The sequence below is a fragment of the Tauraco erythrolophus genome, chromosome 10 (assembly GCF_009769465.1).
Source record: "Tauraco erythrolophus isolate bTauEry1 chromosome 10, bTauEry1.pri, whole genome shotgun sequence".
In the NCBI taxonomy this organism is placed as follows: domain Eukaryota; kingdom Metazoa; phylum Chordata; class Aves; order Musophagiformes; family Musophagidae; genus Tauraco; species Tauraco erythrolophus.
In genome coordinates, this window is record NC_141474.1 from 17,055,654 (window position 1) to 17,075,641 (window position 19,988).

At 37.9% G+C, this 19,988-nt stretch overlaps 1 protein-coding gene across 2 annotated transcripts in view; it reads right to left on the reverse strand.

Moving 5' to 3' along the window:
* The window catches only part of RPAP2 (RNA polymerase II associated protein 2), a 42,276-nt gene that overhangs the window by 13,661 nt on the left and 8,627 nt on the right, over nucleotides 1-19,988 (reverse strand). For both annotated transcript variants that reach the window (XM_086617501.1, XM_086617502.1), the window contains exons 8-11: nucleotides 18,569-19,505; nucleotides 17,361-17,455; nucleotides 15,187-15,267; nucleotides 7,905-7,973 (exon numbers count right to left, since the gene is read on the reverse strand). In XM_086617501.1, the coding sequence (XP_086473627.1) occupies nucleotides 7,905-7,973; nucleotides 15,187-15,267; nucleotides 17,361-17,455; nucleotides 18,569-19,505 (1,182 nt within the window). The remainder of the gene's footprint in view (nucleotides 1-7,904; nucleotides 7,974-15,186; nucleotides 15,268-17,360; nucleotides 17,456-18,568; nucleotides 19,506-19,988) is intronic.

A 19,988-nucleotide genomic window follows, 5' to 3' on the forward strand; every position in this document is an offset into this window, starting at 1 on the left:
TCTGTAATAGAAGAAAACTATTAACACTGAGTTGTGAAAGTACACTGACCTAAATGTATACCTAAAAAAAGCAGAATATGTGATGAGGTTTGAAACAAATACAAAGAGCCACATGAATCTCAACTATTCTTTATCCTTTTAAAAAACCTGAATTCCTCATCTCAGAAATACTGAGTTTTATCATGAAGGAGTTAGATCTATCCAGTGTCTTCTTAAAATGTTCAGATGGATAGAGATGGACAGAGAGGGCGGAAGAGACAGAGTGTTATATTCATTTCTGTGGAACACAGGGTATGAGTGTGGTATACATCAAAATGAAATGAAACGTAATGAGATCCTGAGCCTCTAAACAATCAAGCACCTGTGCAGTTTTTGCACCGATGCTGGTTTTGCACCTAATAGCATGTAATTATACGTATACACATCGCATTTTCTGGACTAAACTCCCATATACTGGTTAGCTATGTTTGCCACCAGCCAATTTAAAGCACACTTTTACTTTTGGGAAGGAATGGGAGAAGAAAGAATTTATGAAAATTTTGTTTTCATAAATATGAAAGGAACAAATTTCAGAAGATACAGCACATTTTTTGCCTTCACTGTTAACATCCCACATCAGGATCAGAACTTAATTGCCAGACTGGATGAGACCACCGGGTGTCAAAATGTTTTTGTATCTCAAGAAGTAACAAACTAATGAGAAGTTCAACTTCCTCTGCACTGGATTGCTACAGCATTAGGAAAAGAAAGCAAATCTCCAGTCCATCAGTGTACTGCCCACTATCAATTATCACATAAAAAATAACTTGCCTCCTTTCTGAATTAACTGGTTGCAATCTTCTCTCCCCTCCAAATTTTTCATACCTCTGAGTAATTTTTAGTTTATCCCTAGTCACTGTAGAATACTATAGGAAGACCAACATTCTCCAACATAACATTATGGATAGGAAAGCTGATAAAATGCATGTCTCTATTTCTCCCTGACACAGATCTTTGATGCGCGGGTCTTTCAGTAGGTCTGTGGACCACCGTTCTGATTCAAGTAAATTTTAAGTTAGCTCAAATATTCAACTAAGACATAATTCATTCATAAAGCTTTAAGATCTTAATGGTTTTTAATCACTTTCAGGATTCTTCCTCCTTAAAAGCCTTTATACACTTCATAGCAAAAACACTGCCATTATCAGGTCTGTCACTTTCAATAGCAATATGACAAAGGAAACTAGAATCTCCTGAACGAAGCACTGTCTTACTGTCTAGCATCATAAGGTTTTACATTCTAATACCTGGGGATCACATGCTAGGAAGCCATAGTAACCCTTCCAATCATGTGTACTTCTACATTTTTTTTGGGTGCAGAAACAGCAAGCCAAATCAACACTGATTTTCATCTTACGATGAAGCTTCCTGTAAGTCAAAAACACTGCCTATGTGACATGCCCCCATTAATGTAGGCTGTTCTTTAGAAAGTTTACTAAGATAAAGCTAGAACTCAGAAAATAAAAGATGCAAGCGTGTGTCAAAGTCATGTTTTTCTTTTAACAGATGGGTAATGTTTCATGATAAAAAAAAATGTTTGCATTGAATGTATTAAGATTAATTATTAATAAGGAAGCAAGTATATTTTCATAGGGCTACAGCTTCACGATTCAGTTGCAAAATTAACAGTTCAGTTTGCTCAGTGGACGAAGTTAAAATACATTTAGTTTAAAATTAAGTTTAGGGCAGCTGTTAAAAGTGTGGATTACTCGTGTCTTACCTGCAGCATTAATTCGGAACAGTCTATATTACCGTGTAACTGTACAGCTTATTCTGTGCTATGACATGACTTTCAATAAGCAAAGCTGTATGCAGCAATTATGGAAGGAGGAAAAACGATATTACAAAAGAAATCTTCTAAATATATACCTTTTCAAGAAACATAAAATTTAAAACAGTTCTCTCTCTAACAGGGCTGGGCAATTTTTTCATCTGCTTGATCAGCACACAGTTGTGGCATAGAGTTCAACGGGACATGAACTCCACTGACCGAGTCACCTCCCCAAAGAGTCAACATGATAAAGCAGTCTTCTGAAATCTAGCATGCTGTCTTTCAGAGAGTCGAAACAGAAGTTGCAACAAAAATCTCTTGTTTACTCACACAAAAGGCAAAAATGAAGTGGTAGAGGAAAGTACTTTCTCTACTGCTGTATTCTTAATTCACAACTATATTTGGAACATAAAGTTCCCAAGGGTGCCTAAAGCAGAAGATCCAAAATTATGTTCAACACAAAAGCATTCCTAGATTCCAACAAAAATACTAGTCAGAAGAACACCACCACGAAGGACAATTTGTAACTGGTGACGCACTTTGCACACCAGCTCTGCACAGTTGGGCATGACTTCAGTCTGAATGCTCACACATAGAGCTGCTGGTAACATACAGACTTCTGTCTCTTGGAGGGATTTCCAGGACACTGGGCAGAAAGCCATGACCCTGCTCTTCCCTTGCACTGGGCAGCAAAACTGGCAGGTGCAGAGAAGACAGCTTTCTGAGCCAAGCCCCCTAACACTCCATGCAACAGAAGTCCAGGAGACAGCGTGTGCTAAGGCTCCACTCCTGCTGATGAGGTCAAGGACCAGAACTGTAAAGGGGAACTAGATATCCTGGACTCACCTCGGAGAGTTTGTGCTGGACGTGCATGACAGTTACACAGCACTTCCAAATCTCCCATTCAGAAAGCTATCCATGAGAAATACTGGAATAGAGAAAGACTGCAGCTGTGCGTGCTGCAATGAAATCCACAGTGTCACTGTCCTGTGTAAGAGCACTACGTCAACACCGCAGGGTTTTTTTGTATGAGGAGAAACATCTTGGAAACTGCTAAGGTTTCTTCTTCTGTTTTCTCCTTTATGAATGATGAAGATATTTAATTAATTTTAGAGTCGGCACTGATTAATGTCCCAATTAACAACACTGCAGATGCCTCAAAATATTGTTCTATATATATGCTTCCTAAGTAATACTGGAACATGCTAGGAGGAAGTAAAGTAATACTGATCTCCTCCACAATATGCCAAATAAGCAGATTTGAGTTTGCTTAGAAAGTGCTGATAAGCAAGAACTGCTTAACAGAAAACCTATCTGAGTTCACACTCACCAAATGACAACCTAAAATTATTAAAGAGAGAGAAAGGAAAGAATATACTTTTTAATTTTTTAATGTATGAAGACAAACTTGCCTTTTCTCTATTTCACACATTAATATAACTCTACAGATAGAGACCAAGAGTAGAGACAATACTATGACAACATTCAAACACTTTTATAAAAAAGATTTTTTGTTCCTCCAAACCCTGTTTTGAAATGGAAAATAATTACATTTCTAGTTTAACGATACATAATTTTTCTCAGCTGAAACCTAAAACAAATCTTCTATCATCAGACTTGCTAAATAAAAGATCATCCAGCTGACTTGTATTTCGTTTATGTAGGAAAAAGAGTCACTTTGCAAGTGTGATCCTTATCCAGTATGTATTTGTACATTTCAAACATTCAGATATTTTCAGACAAAACACAGTAGAGATACCTGAATTCCTCTTAAAATAACTTAGAAATGTCAGTGTTGAGCAATAGATGTGCTCTTGTGTGCAAAGAAGTAAAAACGCATAGCTGAACCCAAGATTCTCCAGTTCCTGAACTGTTATCTCCAAGACAGTAAACCTCTAGAGTGCATCTCCACATGACACATTTATCTAAAGTGGCTGCACACATATAATGATGGCTTTTGTTTAGTGATCATGGTCATTTTGAGTTTGTTTAAATACTGCAGCTGAATGCTTATAAACTAATCCCAGAACATTTTGAAATGCTTCAAAGCTTTTAGCAGGGGAACCTCTTGCATAGGCTCTGTAGATGCGGCTGACCACACAGTTCACTGGAACCAGCCAGCTCAGATAAGTAAGATGAAAGCAGACATTTCCTGAAAATATCTTGAAAGCTTTCCATTAGACTGTACCAGGGGTATACACTAAAAACAGCAAGTGCCCATGCTTGTATAGCAACCAATCTTCCCGCTGCTTTCTCCATTCTTTCTTGAACTACTGTATTTGTATCTATTTATCTGCTTCATTTGGTATCTTGTAAAGTTCTTTGGTAGAAAAAGATACAACTTCTGTATTCTAGTATACAGTACTAGAAAAAAGTAGCTGCTATTACTGTAACAAAAAATTCTGCTTAACACACTAAACATTGCAACAGGAAGACACAGAAATCTACCACTGCCAAAATTATTATAAACGACAAGTAGGTAAGAAATTCGATCTGTGGATCATTTTAAAGAATCACCCACTCCCTGAGAGGCATGAATGCAATTATTTGAACATAATTCTCTGGCTGTCAAAGTGTACTCTAAGAAGGTCGATACAACATTGCTGAACGTGCTGGTCATAACGAGAGGAGTGCCTCAGGCTAGATTTTCAATAAAAGCTGAGACTGTATTTTATACGGTAATTTGATTGAATAAATCCAGCTGTTCACTAGGAAGAGGTAATGCTCCACTCTTGCGTTCTCCAACATTTTATACTTTGAGAAAGACAGTCACGCTGTCTATAGGTTTCAGGCATTTTATTTCAGAGCAATAAATTGGAAGCCCAGGTTTCTTTAATAGTCAGTAAACTTCAGGGCACGTAAGTACTTTTAATAGCTTCTTGAGGACCAGCAGACTATAAAGGCAGCCTAGGTCTAATTTAAGCACAAAAATCAGATATTATGACTATCCAACAAGCTGTATCCTACAAAGAGTTAATATGCACACTCCAATGAAGAGAGGATAGCATTATTATAACCTAATACAAAGTATTAAGCAGCGATGACACTAGAATTCAATACAGCAGTAATGATAACAGTTATTCCACCTAGTAGCGTACCATGAGAAGGGTCGGAGCACTCTGAGAGTGCACTGTGCAGTGAAGTACACTGCTGAGCCCTCGGCACACGCTAGCCATATACGAGAAGGAAGTGGTGAGCCGCAATATCGATGCACAAAATGGGGTGCAAGCAAAGTCCAACAGTTACTACTTTAAACAAAACTACTGCCCCCTTCCAAACAAAACAAAAAATACTTGAGGTCTTAGAAGTTGCTTCTGAGGTATACCCTGAAATCTCATGCTCACTCTGTCTTCTGTAGTCTCTGTTCTTATACCTCCTACACACCAGAGTACCTGTAACATGGTCTTTCATCCTCCTGGAAAGGGGAAGTAGTACCCTCTTCCAGGGCGTTGCTTATGCTACTGCACTGCTTAGTGTTAGGAGCAAAACAGCCACGCTGTGTCTGAGATCAGGTCAAGACCTGTGATTACATATTCTGAAAAGGTTCTCCTCTTTCAGTGACAGAAGCTAATGAAGAGCCACTCTGACTCAGGCTCCATACAACTCTGCCAATCTAAATGACATTACGTGTGCTGCAACGCACATCCTCTCTCAGTATAACTAAGGGGAAGCCAGATGAGACTTTAATAGAGTGTAATTCTTTTTATGAGCAATATTATTAAGATAGGACAGATTCCTTGGCAGACTGCAGGAGGTGAGAAAGGGCCACAATCTGAGGATCTGTCTGCGAGGGGTTGCCCAGGTCTTCAGTAGCCTTTCCCTGCACACTTCTGGCCTCCACTAAATATTGAAGTTTGATTAGAATTCCCAAATAATCCAATGTTCTTTTAATCTTCCCAGAAATGATGCGACACACAATCTTCTTAGAGCAACTGTAACACTTATTCTGCCCTATCTACATTCTTCCACATCCTCTCCTCAAAGGGGGCTGAGAGAAGTTGTTCAAAACCTGAAGATCATGAGCTTGCAAGAAACTTACAATAAGCTGAAGTCAACAGGAATTTTATTCATGACTTCACTAAAATAATATTAGAAGTAAAATCTACTCTATTTTAGGATCAAATATCATTCATCTGTTTAGGAGCAGACTCTTAAAAAGCAAAAGTAAAAACAGACTTGGTTCTCTGCTCCTACTGATTGCTACCAAGACTGCCTGCTACTTGTATAACATTTTAAAGCAACTGTAAAACAATCATTAGGTATGTAAACGTTTAGAGCTCATCATATGCAGAGACCAGCAACATATTTTAACTTCTGATCAAAGAGTCACTGTTTCTCTGAATGTACAGAAACTACTTGAAAAATTAATAAGATCTGTTTCACAAATTACCAATTCAACCATAAGAATATATAGTAAAAATGACAAAAGATTTGTTCTTATAGTTGATAAAAAATTTATGCCAAGGCATTCAAGTAAAGTTACTTTCTGTGTTCTGATTTAATGAATCATTTGAGCAGTATCTGGCTGGGTGACACAGATGGAAGGCTCACTGAAGCCTACTCTAATGCCTGCTGGTATAGTCTTCCTTGGGACAGTAACGCCAGAACAATGTGTCAGACTGAAGTAATATCAAGGAAAGTAAGTGCAGTACTGGGGATGCTATCAGGCTGGCCCACAACACTTCTTGACCTGTGAATATCTAAGTACTTCTCTGTCCTACAGGCTCCAGTGACCCAGGAAACCGAAAAAAAAGCAGCAGCAATGCAGTAATAAACAGCCTCTGGAATAAGATTTTTGCAATCTTGTAATTCAAGCCAAAAGACATACAAAGATTGGTGGATGGTTTAACCCTACTGAAAGGCAGGGCCTGACACTGTGTGCAACCATCAGCGATTTCTTAAAAGGTGAACTAATGTTAAATGTTTAATACAAATTTCTGAGAGAACTGTTTGTTTTACACACTGCAGAGTTTGTGTCTTTAACCTCAGAAACGTTTATGAATTTGGAGAATGTAAATCAAAGAAGTTATTTGATGCATATGACTATATAGCTTTTATAGATCATGCCTCTGTGTAGAAGCTTACTGAAAGACACTGTAATAAAATCAGGGTTCCCAATTAGGAAAATGCTTCTACAGTAAGTAGCACAAAGCTAAGGAGGGCTGTAGGCACTGTAGTATCATAATCTTAAGCAGTAAAGCTAATGCTCATCAAAATCATAAAATCATAGAATAATTTGGGTTGGAAGAGATCTTAAAGATCATCTAAGTCCAATCCTTGCTATGGGCAGGGACACCTTCCACTAGATCAGGTTGCTCAAAGACTCATCTAACCTGGCCTTGAACAGTTCCAGGGATGGAGCATCCACAAATTTTCTGGGCAAACTGTTCCAGTGTTTTGCCACCCTCGTTAGTAAAAAATGTCTTCCTTATATCTAATCCAGATCTATCCTCTTTCAGTTTAAAGCAATTGCCCCTTGTCCTATCACTACATGCCCTTGTAAAAAAATAAAATACTGGGTCCCAGCATTCCTTTCAGAAATTTGGGAGCTGCTAAAAAAGCTTTCCCCTCTCAAAGACGTTTGCTAGAATACACAAACAAACATATTTCAAAGCACACCATATCTTTATGGAAGTAATTCGACTTTAATCGTGAAAGTGAAATCTTTTAAGAAATGAGAAGGAAAATGAGAAATATAAGTTATGCCAAAACCAAGTAATACAATACACGTCATTTTGTCCTACTGTCAGAGAGGGTAAGAATGTCTGTCAGCAGCAAATGAAAGACAGCGAAGTATACTCCTCCTTCACCCCATCAGTCCTCTTTAAAAATCCCTAAAGATTTTTTTTTAACTTTTTTTACTTTTCTTTTTTTAACGTAACATTAAGTTTGTCCATTGTTAACATGCTGTTACAAGTAGGACAATCCCGTTTTGTCAAGAGAATTTAGTTAATTCGTGTGACACAAATAATTGTTGATTCCCTTGCTAATTTAAAGAAATGCTTCCCTCCTTTTATGTGAAAATTAAATCTTGTCTTGATAGGCTCGTTAAGACAGTTGCGTATGAGAATATTTGACATTAAAGGGTACTTACACAGATAACAAAACAATAGCAATCAAAGTCCATTCAGGCATTTTGTGAATAATATTTCTGTTTGTTAACCTGAAAAAGTAATAAAAAAAAAAAAATCAGAACATTTCAGAGTGAAAGTAAACAGATTTTAACTGCTGAATTTTGATTTAAGTCTACCATTAAAATACACTGAGTTACAATGTAGCCATTACAGCTGAGCAATTCACCAACTTTCAGACTTTTCTCTCGTTTTATCCTGTAATGGAGGAATTGCAGAATTCCCTGTATGTCTCCTTTTTCTATATGAAAGCGGGATGGGGAAGATTGAACAGAAGCTAATTCTTTGAATTAGCTCACAAATAGTCCTGGCTGCTGGGGGGGCTCAGCTCTCACTCATTCCCATTGGGAAATTCTCAGGAACTGCACATGCATTTCTGAAAAGACGGACCTTCCTACACTTAAGTTTTCTCCCCTGTTGGCTTCAGATCCAGATTTGCTGTAAAAGCTAATCTTGCGGAAACAGGCTGGACTTTTTAAGGTACTGGAGACAATCTTCTGATGATTCTTGCTTTTTAAAATGGAAGCTCACAATTCTAGCCTACTCAATGGGAGACAGTGCAGATATAAGAGCAAGAAAATGAGGTGTGAATCAAGAACCACATGGGTGCTCAACAAAAGCACTGCTGCATTTTATACCTGCTGACCCATTTGGCTGAACTTCTTAATAGGGCAGATCTGCTTCAAATTAAATGTTAATCTGACTTAAAGCAATTCACGTGAATTGAAGCTGTGGTTATGCGGATAGCCAAAAAGGCTACCAGAATTAATTTTATTCAAGCAGAGGGTGCCATCCAACAGAAATACTGAGAGGTGAGTGCCTCTTTGCTTCCTTCTTGCTCTCAGCTTCCCTTCTATGCAGCCTTGTTTAAATTCAGATCCAGAATGACGCTACCCTGTCATTCATACTCACTTGTACAGACACTAGTGAAGATAAGAGGTTGCTTGAAATTACATACCTGGTAAAAAATTCAAATCCAGGGTTTTCTTACCCAGTAAGAATTTTTTTTTTTTTAATTTCTTTAGGCAAATATATAGTTACTCAAAAAAGTGCTAAAAAGTGGGAAAATAAAAGTATTTGTACTTGCCATTGCTAAAATTCAAATTATGTTCAACTAATTCCCCAAAATAATACTCAAAACGGTAATTAAAAATGCAATTATGAGTAAGATGTTATATAGGATCATTTTGCATTTCTCTATTTCAGAAATATATTAAAAATTAAGAAAATTAATTTTTACTTAAGGATAGTAATGATTAAAGCAATATTATCCTATTTTTCTGCTCGAATCTTCTAGTCTTCCAACGAAAATAAGATTCTGAAGCAATGATTACTCAAATAGTGTCTCAACAGCCTGAGTTCTGTTAAATGATGAAAGGAAAAGCAATGTTTTGTACTACATGTACAGGAACTGTCACATCAAACTAGAAACAATATTTCCAGCAAATACAGATTATTTTTGTTATTAAGAGATTCACATTTCCCAATTACTATTTGAAATAGCTAATGGCATTAGCTGGCAACAAAGCTTGTATCTGGTAAACAGTTACATTTTTCTGGCTGTACAACAAGAAACAAAAGAAAGGCTGAATGTTTTGACTCAATACTGATGACAGCGATAAACACTACCAAGAAATGCCTGATGGAATCATCTTGACAAGCAATTCATATGTAACATTCCAGTTAATCTGCTATGACGAGACACAATGGAAGAGACAGCTCCAAGCCACCTGAGAAAACTCTGTCAAATAGAGAAAGCAGCTTTATTTCAATGCTCTACACGGAGTTATTATTGATCAGAGCACAGGAAGGTGTCATTCTTGTACACAAACTGAGAGATGCAGTTATTTGTGTCAATTAACTCTTATTCAATGTTAGTATTGATTGGCAAGGTCTGAACACTAGTCATTGCCATCAATATGCTATTTATGAAGGAGGCAGTCAAAAGACACAGGTAACCAGCAGGATATGGCAATATGGATCTGCTGATGTACTACTGTCACTGGACTGGATGAACAGTCAAGTCAGGCTTCCACAATGAGTAACCTTTCAGTATAACACCTGTCCTAAAGCACTTGTGCAGCTGAAAAAAACCCACTTCAGGCAGATCAGACTAAAGCTAGCAACCTACAGGTGTGAAGCCTTAAATAATAAGAAGCAGTGGAAGGGCAGTCACTTTCAAAAACAAGCTGTGTGTCAACACCAAGGCCTCTGAAGAGCAAAGCTTTCAGAAAACAGGGAAGCGCAAGTCCTCTGTAAAAATGGTTCATTAATTCTTTGTCTTGCCTCTAGCCAAAACTGTTACTTCAGAACAATTTACAAAAGAGAGGTCACTAGATTTCTATCATAAACACATAATGAGGAAATGTTAAAATTCTACAAGACTTTGTGTACATGATTTGAGTTCTGTAGTGAAATATTTTCTGTTAAAAGAATTTGGCTAAATTCTCCCTCACCTCCCCAAAGAAAGAAAATAATATGCAACTTCTCAAAACAGAATGTCTCTACTTCCTTGGCCTCTGTAGGGCAGGATAGGTAAGCCAAGAAGGCTGGATGATCCCAAAGAGCTGTGTGGGTCACTTAGTTGCTAGTTTGTTGGTGTTGTGGTTCATCTCAGTAAGATGTACTGCAGCTGGACTTGACTGCTTCCACCATCCAGTAGGCAGCAGGACTCATGCAGCAGTTTTAATACTCTATGAAGGAGCTCAGAATAAGCAGGTGGATCCAAGACTGACAGGATAAAGGACTAAAGAGTAAGATGCATAAACATACCATCCCAAATGACATCTCAATAACTGACTAGTGCCCAGCCTGCAAAGTAATTGAACTCCAATACGGAAGTTGTAGGAATACAGGGGAGTCCAAGGTTAAAGTAACCAATAAATAAAAAAAAGTAAACCCAAAAATTACAGAAAAGGAGCATACACAGTCAGTTCCATTTCTTTTCCTTTAGTTGTCTTTCCATTTAATTATTGTCAGCTGCAAATTTTGCTAGCAGAACTCCATTAGCAAATGATGGCCTGATTTGTAAACAGTGCCTGCTGTGGCAGCAGATTCAAGCACATCCCTAAGTGCCTTGTGCAAGAACTTGAACAGGGACCAGAGGGAACTTGAAGTTATAGGAAAGAAAATCGGCAATGTAGAAGCTCAACACCCTATCCTCAGCAGCATTACAATTCCTGGGATTTCTAGGAAACAATTTGATAACAGGAACACTGTCCAACGAGGAATGGCAGATGAACACTAGGATTATTACTCTAAATAGTTATCCTCCACCACAACCCTTGCATCAGATTATTACGAACAAGATGCAAGAAAGTGTAACTGGTTAATATAAAACAATCTTTTTAAAGTATATTTTTCTTTGTATGTATTTAAAAATTATAGTCTGGAATGTTATTTCCTTTTCTAGAAGTTGTTTATCCTTAGAATGAGAATATACTTGTCATCTATGAATCTGTGAGCTCAATTTTTAACATGTTACTATAAATTTGGCTAATAGCTAGTAGCAATGAGTTATTGGTACTAAATGTACATGTGGTGAAGAAACATTATTTTGAACAGGTCTGTGCTTCCTGTCTTTCAGTTTTACCTGGTACACCTGTGTTCTTGCACTGGGAGAAGAAGAAAAAAAATGTGCCCCAGATGGAAAAGATTTTCCTCCTTTCTTTGGTTTTACAATTTATCTTTGTTGCAAAGTGGAGTCATCAGCAACTTTGCAGATGAAGCAGCCTTTTTGTTCACACATCCAGATTCCCGGGTGCAGGCGTATGTAATGTCACAAGAACGTGACCTGTTGGTTTGGCCATTTGCCTATTCTGTAAGGCAGCAAGCTGACTTCATGGGATTAGGACATAAAATTGTGACTTTAGGGGACCTCAGCTATCTAATTTTTCCAAAAGTTGCACTAAGATGAGAGAAGTTTAACTAACCCAGGCCAGCACAGGCAAATACTAAAGCATAGACTGTTTTTCTTTAGGCTTCGACTAGACCAATTTAATCATAAAAGACAGCTATTCTACCCGCTGACAAAGAGCAACATATTTACATACTGTAGGATAATTTAGCTTGATGACAACTAGCGAAAATGACAACTACTGTTTTAACTTTAGGCTCTCTTCAAGAGAAGCCCATTTACTTGAGAAAAGGTCATTAACATTCTGGTACTTTCACATTTCCATATAGCAATTTGTCTATGACAAAGTATTGCTGATTGACTTTAAACCCAGAACCTAAAATTCCACTTAACAAGGGTGTCCCAGTTTTAGCTGGGACAGAGTTTTTTTTTTAACAGCCAGAAGAGCTCCCTGTTTTGGTTTCACTCAGAGGCTCACTCTGAGAAGAATGTTGATAGCAAGCTGATGTTTGTGGTTGGAAGTGAAACTCCAAGGACTTTTCAGTGTGCGGAGTACAGAAACACGGCAGGATAAGGGGGGAGCATAGCTGGGACAAGGGGGACACGATTCCCCTTGTCATTTGTGTGGAACTTAAGACTGAGGGCCAAACTGGCCAATTAGTATTCCATATCATGCAGCGTCATGCCCAGTATAAAAGCGAGGGTCAGCCGGGAAGAGGGGCTTTTGCGCTTTTGCTCTTTTTGCACTTTTGCTCTTTTGCGCTTGCTGCGCTGCTGCTCTGCTGTTTTTTTTTTCTTTCTCTCTCTCTCTCTTTCTCTCTCTCTCTGCCCCTCTCTATTTCGGGGCCTCGCGTTCGTCCGGGATTTGCAGTTTTCGGGACGAGACGGGTTTCGCATACGAGGGGTGGTGAGCACCTACATTGTATTAAATCATCTGTATTAAATCATTCTTATCTCAACCCACGGGTTTCACGTTTATCCTTTAATTCTCTCCCTCATTCCTGGGGGTGGGGGAGGGGGAGTGACCGGCTGTGTGTGGGGCGGTTCAACATAACCCACGACAAAGGGTAATAGGTAAAAGCCTATTAGTGAGTGTATACACTAGATAAAATGCACTTGCAACACATATTTAAAAGCTAAAATATTGTCTGGGAAACAATTAACACAAAGCTGTAATAAAAAGTCTTGAACGCATCTTTAGGAAACAACGGTATCATATTCATTGACAGAGTTCAATGACAATGAGAAGCTCCATAAAAGGAATTAAAATACTTGCAACCATAAGATACAGACAAAATTTTATTTTCAATATGAAATACTATGCTTTAAAAAAAACTCACAACCACACATTGACAAACACAATCATTTAGCCTCAATTTATACGTAAATAGCTAATTTTCTCTTGATCTTTTAACAAAGTGCCCTTACACACTCTGGAGAATTATTTGACATCTCAGTTTTCGTAACAAAAGCTTACAGGCACTGAGGGACTTTGTTTGGGAAGAGCTCTAACCATTCTAAAATGTCTCTTGAGATCTCTCTAGTGCGTTTCCCAGCAGTGGTGATTGAATAAAATGCTGCCCAAAGGACGCTGAACTGCAAGTGTTCCTTTAAAAACCAATGGAGCTGAAAATCATTGTTGCTTAGTTCACCACATGCTCTTTTACCCTTCTTCAGCTAAGCTCTACTACAGCCATGTGTTTTATCTCCTACCCTCTTTGGCAAGTTCTTCAACCTGAAATATTTCCAGTACAAAAAGCAGGAAAGAGCACTAGCATTTGTCAGTGCTCCCTCCATAGTCATTAAGCATTTTAACCACATTAACAAAGAAAGTAACATTTAAATTTCTATACCCTGCAAACATAAATACCACTTAAAATTTATCCCAGGTCCCCCTGCCATAGCATTGGATGAAAAATCAGAGAGACCACACACATTAAGTAAATTTAAATCTACATACAGAACTGGACATTGAAACCTATGCCTTCGTCTTAATATGCACGGCCTAGCTTTTGTGTATCGACAGACCCTTCCTATCAGAAATGCAAGAAGGAGAAAGGGCCTAAAGGTTTTTATTGCTTACCTATTTCCTGTATTTTTGTATTGTTTTGCTATCAGTGACAATAAAACGCCATTAACGTTCAAGTAATCTACATATAAAGGCACTTGCAAATTCTTGTGTAGTGCCCACAGTTGTCTTCAACCATCTCCCACCCAAAATGCTGAATTTCTAAACAATTTATCTGGAATCTTCACAGTAAGAGAGCCCCAAAAACTTTCTACCATTACCTTCAAATTACTTCATAACAAAAAAGACTTAAAAATAAACTCATGATGTGTTATCTGAGGGATCAGACATAGATCAGATGAGACTTTTAAAATATGATAAATTATTGCTACACGAGCCAGGTATTGGGATCAAAGTCCAAATTAAAGAGATGTGGTTCCATTCGAGATCATGCACACATTCACCAGGAAGGGAGTATCTTCCATAGTAAGAAATCCTCCATCTGGAGATCTCTGTTTTAGTGGTGTCCTTCCAGACATCAGATAAATCACAAGGAATCAGGTAAAGATGTGTTTCTATTCACCAAAGCTTAGATTCCTTGTGGCAAACATCACATGAAGGAGTTTTGGAAAATTTACATGTAAACCTCATGCAGGTTGGGGAGGTGGTGGGGAATTTTCAAGAGTGACAATGTACACAGAGTTAGCAACTGCTGTTGCTCCTTTTCCTGACAATGCCTCAAGATGCAGGACATGATCTAGGCCCAAGTTATGAGAGTTGTGTCCCAAAGAAAACCTAAAAAAGTTCAGAGAAGTTACCACCATTCTATTTTCCCCTCCTCCTTTATCCCAGTGTTTCCAAATACTGTCTTTAGGGCTTTCGACTGAAGCAGAAGCTTCAACTGTTGTGGTAAAGTGTCCACTAGATCTACTTTCCCTTGAAATCAGGAACAAGACAGGTCAAACTGGACCTTCTTCCTGGCTCTAGAAATTAGTGGTAACAATTATTAATCACATTAAAACCATTTAGCCTGGCTGTAAGGAGCCAGAGCAAAACAAAGTGACAGATCTCAGAAAATCACGCTTAATAGGAGGTGACGAGGTAGCAGAACCTTTAAAAGACTCACCATCATCCTCCAGAGACCACTGGCCTAGTTTTTAAAAATCTACAAATACTCCTGGTGACCTAGCCACTGTCAGGAGCAGGAAAAGGGTTGATTTGTTAGTCCACAGGGAATGTGACATTACCTACATGAACACACAGCTAGAAAATGGCAAATCTGCAATGGGGCCCTCTCTGTGCCCAAATCACAAATCATTCAACAGCATGTTTAATTAATCAGTCAATCAAAAAGAACCTCTAAATAAAGACCAATACTCACCGGAAAGTTTTGACAAGATTTTTTAGCTCGGTGTAAACATCACCTGGAATAATCTGAAGAGGGCCCAAAACTGCAGGTAATCTAGAAGGCAAAAGACCCTGGTCAACAGACATTTTCCTCTCTTTCTCGTTTCTTCTCAAGTAGGACTTCCACCAAAGCTCATGAAAGTTAATAAAAAGAGACTGACTTTTGTGCAGCAGACCGGGCCTGCAGTTTACATTTCAGGTTCCTCTGAGTGGTGTTTGGGCAACATCTTCACAACAGTTTGTTTTCAAAAATAAGAAGCTCTAGTTCAGTGTGAACATCAAGAAGAAATTAAATACAGTTTTACAAGTATACTCAACTGTTAACTTTACATTTCTGTTCTGACACGACATTCTTAACAAAAAATCAAAGTGCTTACATTATGAGGATTAGAATTCCAGGCCTCATAAATGTTTCAAATACTTATATATACTTGGTTCAAAAACAACAATACAAAAAGAAACTACATGTCTAAATGAGGTTTGCACAGAGAATATATCTGCTAACCTCAGACTCACATAGATGCAACAGAAATAACATTCCACTGTAAGCCTGACAGTTGTAATCAAGATGATAGTAGAGTAAAAATAAAATTTCAAAAGAAAGAAATTCTAAGACAGATTGCCTTCCTACTTTACTGTGTGTAAAAATTGATACAGCAGCACACAATAAACCCCACATACTGTTTAACTAGTTGTCAGTATCCCCAAATGCTGGAAATAACATGCATTGTTTTTCACATTTAGGATGAAATTTTTGCTTCTATTTACTTCTTTAACATCCTCTTGCATTTGAATATCCAGTTAGTTACATTTATATGCACATATACACACGGTGCATCAATATTGCTGTAAGAATCAAGATCTCTTATTCTCCTTTACATCAATGCATGTTTTACAAAAACCAAACACAGGACTCACGATGCTGGGCATATTCGTATTCCCACCGACCTCACCTAAACACACCAAGAAATCATTACTTTATCACTATGAAAATTCTCTTACTTGAGTGTTACAGGACTACTGCATCACCTCATAAAATTTAAAAAGACCAACTAAAGGGGACAGTCAAGAATAAAACCTTTGAAGAAACTAAGAAAAAAACATTCTGTCCTTCTTATCTTCTGTTCACGGAGTACCAGACTTTTAAGTTCAACAGAAATTTTGCTAGAAGCTGAAAATGACTGACAAACTTGTGGAAAAATTTGAAGCAGCAGAGAAACTGCTTTACCATACAGTAGTAGCCCTTGGAATCTACATGACATTGACATTTACAGAGAGATCAGAGAGAGCCACCTTTTTTGGCAGCATGGTTTGATTCCAAGTTTGTGGCCTGTCCACACTTGTTGCAGGTAGAGAGAAATAGAATGGAGTTTTTTGGGAGGAGTTTTGGTTATGTATTTTTTTTTAGTTAAAGCTTCTGCAAAACCTAGTTTGGCTAGCTAACACAAACTACAACCACAGAAAAGCAAAATATCCCTAACAAGACCGCCACAGTCATGGCCTTCAAACACTCATTTATCTGCATTGCCTCGACAACAGGAGTATTTTCAAGGTCCTCTCACCTTTGACAATTCAATAATTTTAACAGCTACAGCAGAGATGACTTAATCGCTTTTCTGGGACTGCAAAGCCCTTTTATGTACGTGAAAAAGGTCTGGTGAGAGGAAAGTTTTAAGATTCAACTCTATTATTTCCAGATAACTGAAGGAAAGGAATTACTATTTTTTTTAAGCACATATTCTCATATTAAGCTCCTTGTGTTACACCAACATTTAGATTCAAAACTGAAAGAAATTTTCAATGTAATGGCACAATTCTGTTGACTTCTCCCAACTACTGAAGAGTGGGAACATGCTGTGATGTCAGACTGGAATGCTGTCAACCACAAGTTGCAATGCTTGCGAGAAGGGACGGGTTTCTTCTACAGAACACATTAGTAGCGAGATTCTGACGTTCACCTCAGCAGGCTGTGCAAAATGATACCTGCAAATGTACCGCAGAGGACTGACTCAAAAATAGGTAAGCTCTTTAGGGCAATAAGGGTGCCTAGAAAAAGCCAGAATATCCTTCCACAGTGTTTGTTTCTTAAAATGATGATGAATGAGCACCAACTTCAGCCTGATATTTACCACAGTAAAGGATACTTACGCTTTTCTCAGTTTTTCAAGGACGATTCGCTTTCTAATCTGCATTTGTGCATTTGAATCAACAAGTGGGAAGGTGAGATCTTCCTGTTGATCATCCTGTATCAGACGAAAAACTTTAATTAAGTGCTAGGTTATAGGTGTTAAAGTCAACGCATTAAAATAGTCACGGCTTATCAATAAACGTTGAAACATAAGAAAACTCTTATCTCTGAAGAGAAAAAAACACCAACTGGTAATTTCTTAATGGACTGAAGTTTGCTTAATCTGACCCAATTTACAGTGTGCAGCTAACCTACTTTTCCCCTTCCCTATGCTAGATACTTTAATTCAACTAATGGTAAATTCCTTCAAAACTTAAGTCAGAGCAAACTTTTTCCAAGAAGCAACGTAATAGCTTTGTTTTACAAGAAGCAGCACTATGAAAATACCCTCTGAAGCTAACATCGTACTTGAACTCTAAAAGCAAAGGCAATTTCACATGCTAGTACAAACTGTACAACCTACCTAGGCTAGTCAGCATACTGTTTTTACAGTAGTGACAACACTACTCAGCTGCTGTCAGCTGGTTTGTTTGACCTGGAAGGGTTAAAACCTCAGACCACTCTATTTCTTTTGGTCTGCAAATCCTCCTGAGTTCTTTTTCCAAATTTTTTAGCTTGCAGCTAACATATCAGAACAAATCAGCAGGAATTTTACAACAAATCAGAGAATTTTAACAATATGTAATGCCAGAGAGCTAGTCCTACTCAAGAGAAGAAAGAAATCCAATCTGAAGTACATGCTGGCATGAATAAAAGGCAAGAAATCATTAAATAAAAATTTTATTTAATGAATCAAAGAGGGAGGGAAAAAACTCACCAAATACGTCTGTTCCCTCCTGACCCAAAGTCTACTTTGTCTTATGATAGATTGTTTCGTCTAAGTAAACCTTCCTTACCTTCATGCTTCACAAACTGAAAGACAGCTATCAGAACTGAACGTGTCCCAAACAGTCACTGAGACACACTGGGGCAACAAACTCATTCTTACCAATATAAAATATGATTCTTCAATCTTATGGGACTGTTGAGAATCTATCCAACCTTCCTTTTACTATTTTACATTAATAGCTTGATATTACACTGGCCACATCCTCTTATGATGACAGAAACAAAGAGCTCATAATAATTCTTGGAAGGCGGCCTCAACAGTATTCCACTGGACACCTACTTTGTCTTTGCTCGGATGTTCCTCTGCTTGTGCATGTGTCACCGCCTCTTCAGCCAAGATGCACTTTCCTTTATAGAACTCTTTTACTCGGAGTTCTAGGAATTCTGTTTCTTCTTTTAACTTTTCATAACTAGGCACAGGCTTAGCTATTCCACCTGGGCTTGTGAAAGGTAAAGAATAGTTCAAACTGTTTTCAGACCCTCCGACAGCAACAGTGAGATCATCAGCTGCATCTAAGTCATCCTCATCAAGTTCTTCATTCTCCTGGTTGGCAGATGATGGGCATTTTGATGAGTATAAAGAAGTGTAGTTTGGACCATAGAGAAATTTTAAAGTTTCCTCAGTTCTCCATTCCGTCAGTGTTTGCTTAAGCACTTCTAATAAACTGCCTTTGGAATTAACCGGATCCCTCAGTTCAGTTTTTTTACGTTCTTTTGAGTTAGCTAATGTTCTTTTAAGATGTTCTGCCCCTCTTTTGCTCACACCTAGAAAAACTATCTGTGAGCCACTACAGGTGTTTTCATAGTTTTCTGAAGCACTTGATTTTCCTGGAGTAGTATTTTTTGAAGGCGTTGCAGTTATTTTGTTCTGAACAGAGCAAGAATACGTTTCTTCCTGAGCATCTAATTTACAATTAGATAGTCGTTCAGTGGCCTCTACCACATCTGAGTCTTCAGTTTTAGGGCTGGAACAGACTTTCTGAGCTTGCTTCTTTTTTAGGATGCTGTTTTTATGCAACTGCTGTGCAAAATTGGCTGAACTTGATTGATTTCCTGGTAGGACAGAAGAAACAAATTCTTGTTCAGTATCACTACTGCTGTCACTGGCTGTGTCATGAAAACCAGATTCACATGGATTTGAAGATATCCTAGGATTTTCAATGTCAGAAGTTTTAATTACTTCATCACATAGTTTCACCTCTTCTCCAGACTGTCCGCTGTAACAGAAAACACAAGCTATCAATGAAATAAGAAATGGGTGTTACCTGTAATAGCTTCTCATTCTTGTATAAGAAAGATAAATAAAGCATTTTTCCCTTATAATAGAAGTGTACTTTTTTGCTTTAAGAATCATGGCTGCTTTTCTAAAAGTCTTCCCGAACTCAAAGAGTTGTAATGTTCTGCAATCAAGAAAACAACTACACACACTGTTTAGAGAAGTGAATTCTCAGTTGCTTATTGGCAGTTAGAATAGCAAAAAAGCCATTATTAAGGAAAACAGGATCATGTCAGACTTAGCACGATGAATGGTGCAATTTTAAAATGAGGATAGGCATCTTAACATGTATAAGAATACAATACCCTAAAATCAGGGGACAGCAGAGCTGTTTTTACCATATGTAAGTTTGCCACCTAATGGCCATGCGTTGCAAAAGGAAAGAAACAAAAAGTCAATACACAGCAAGGTACAGAGAGATGAA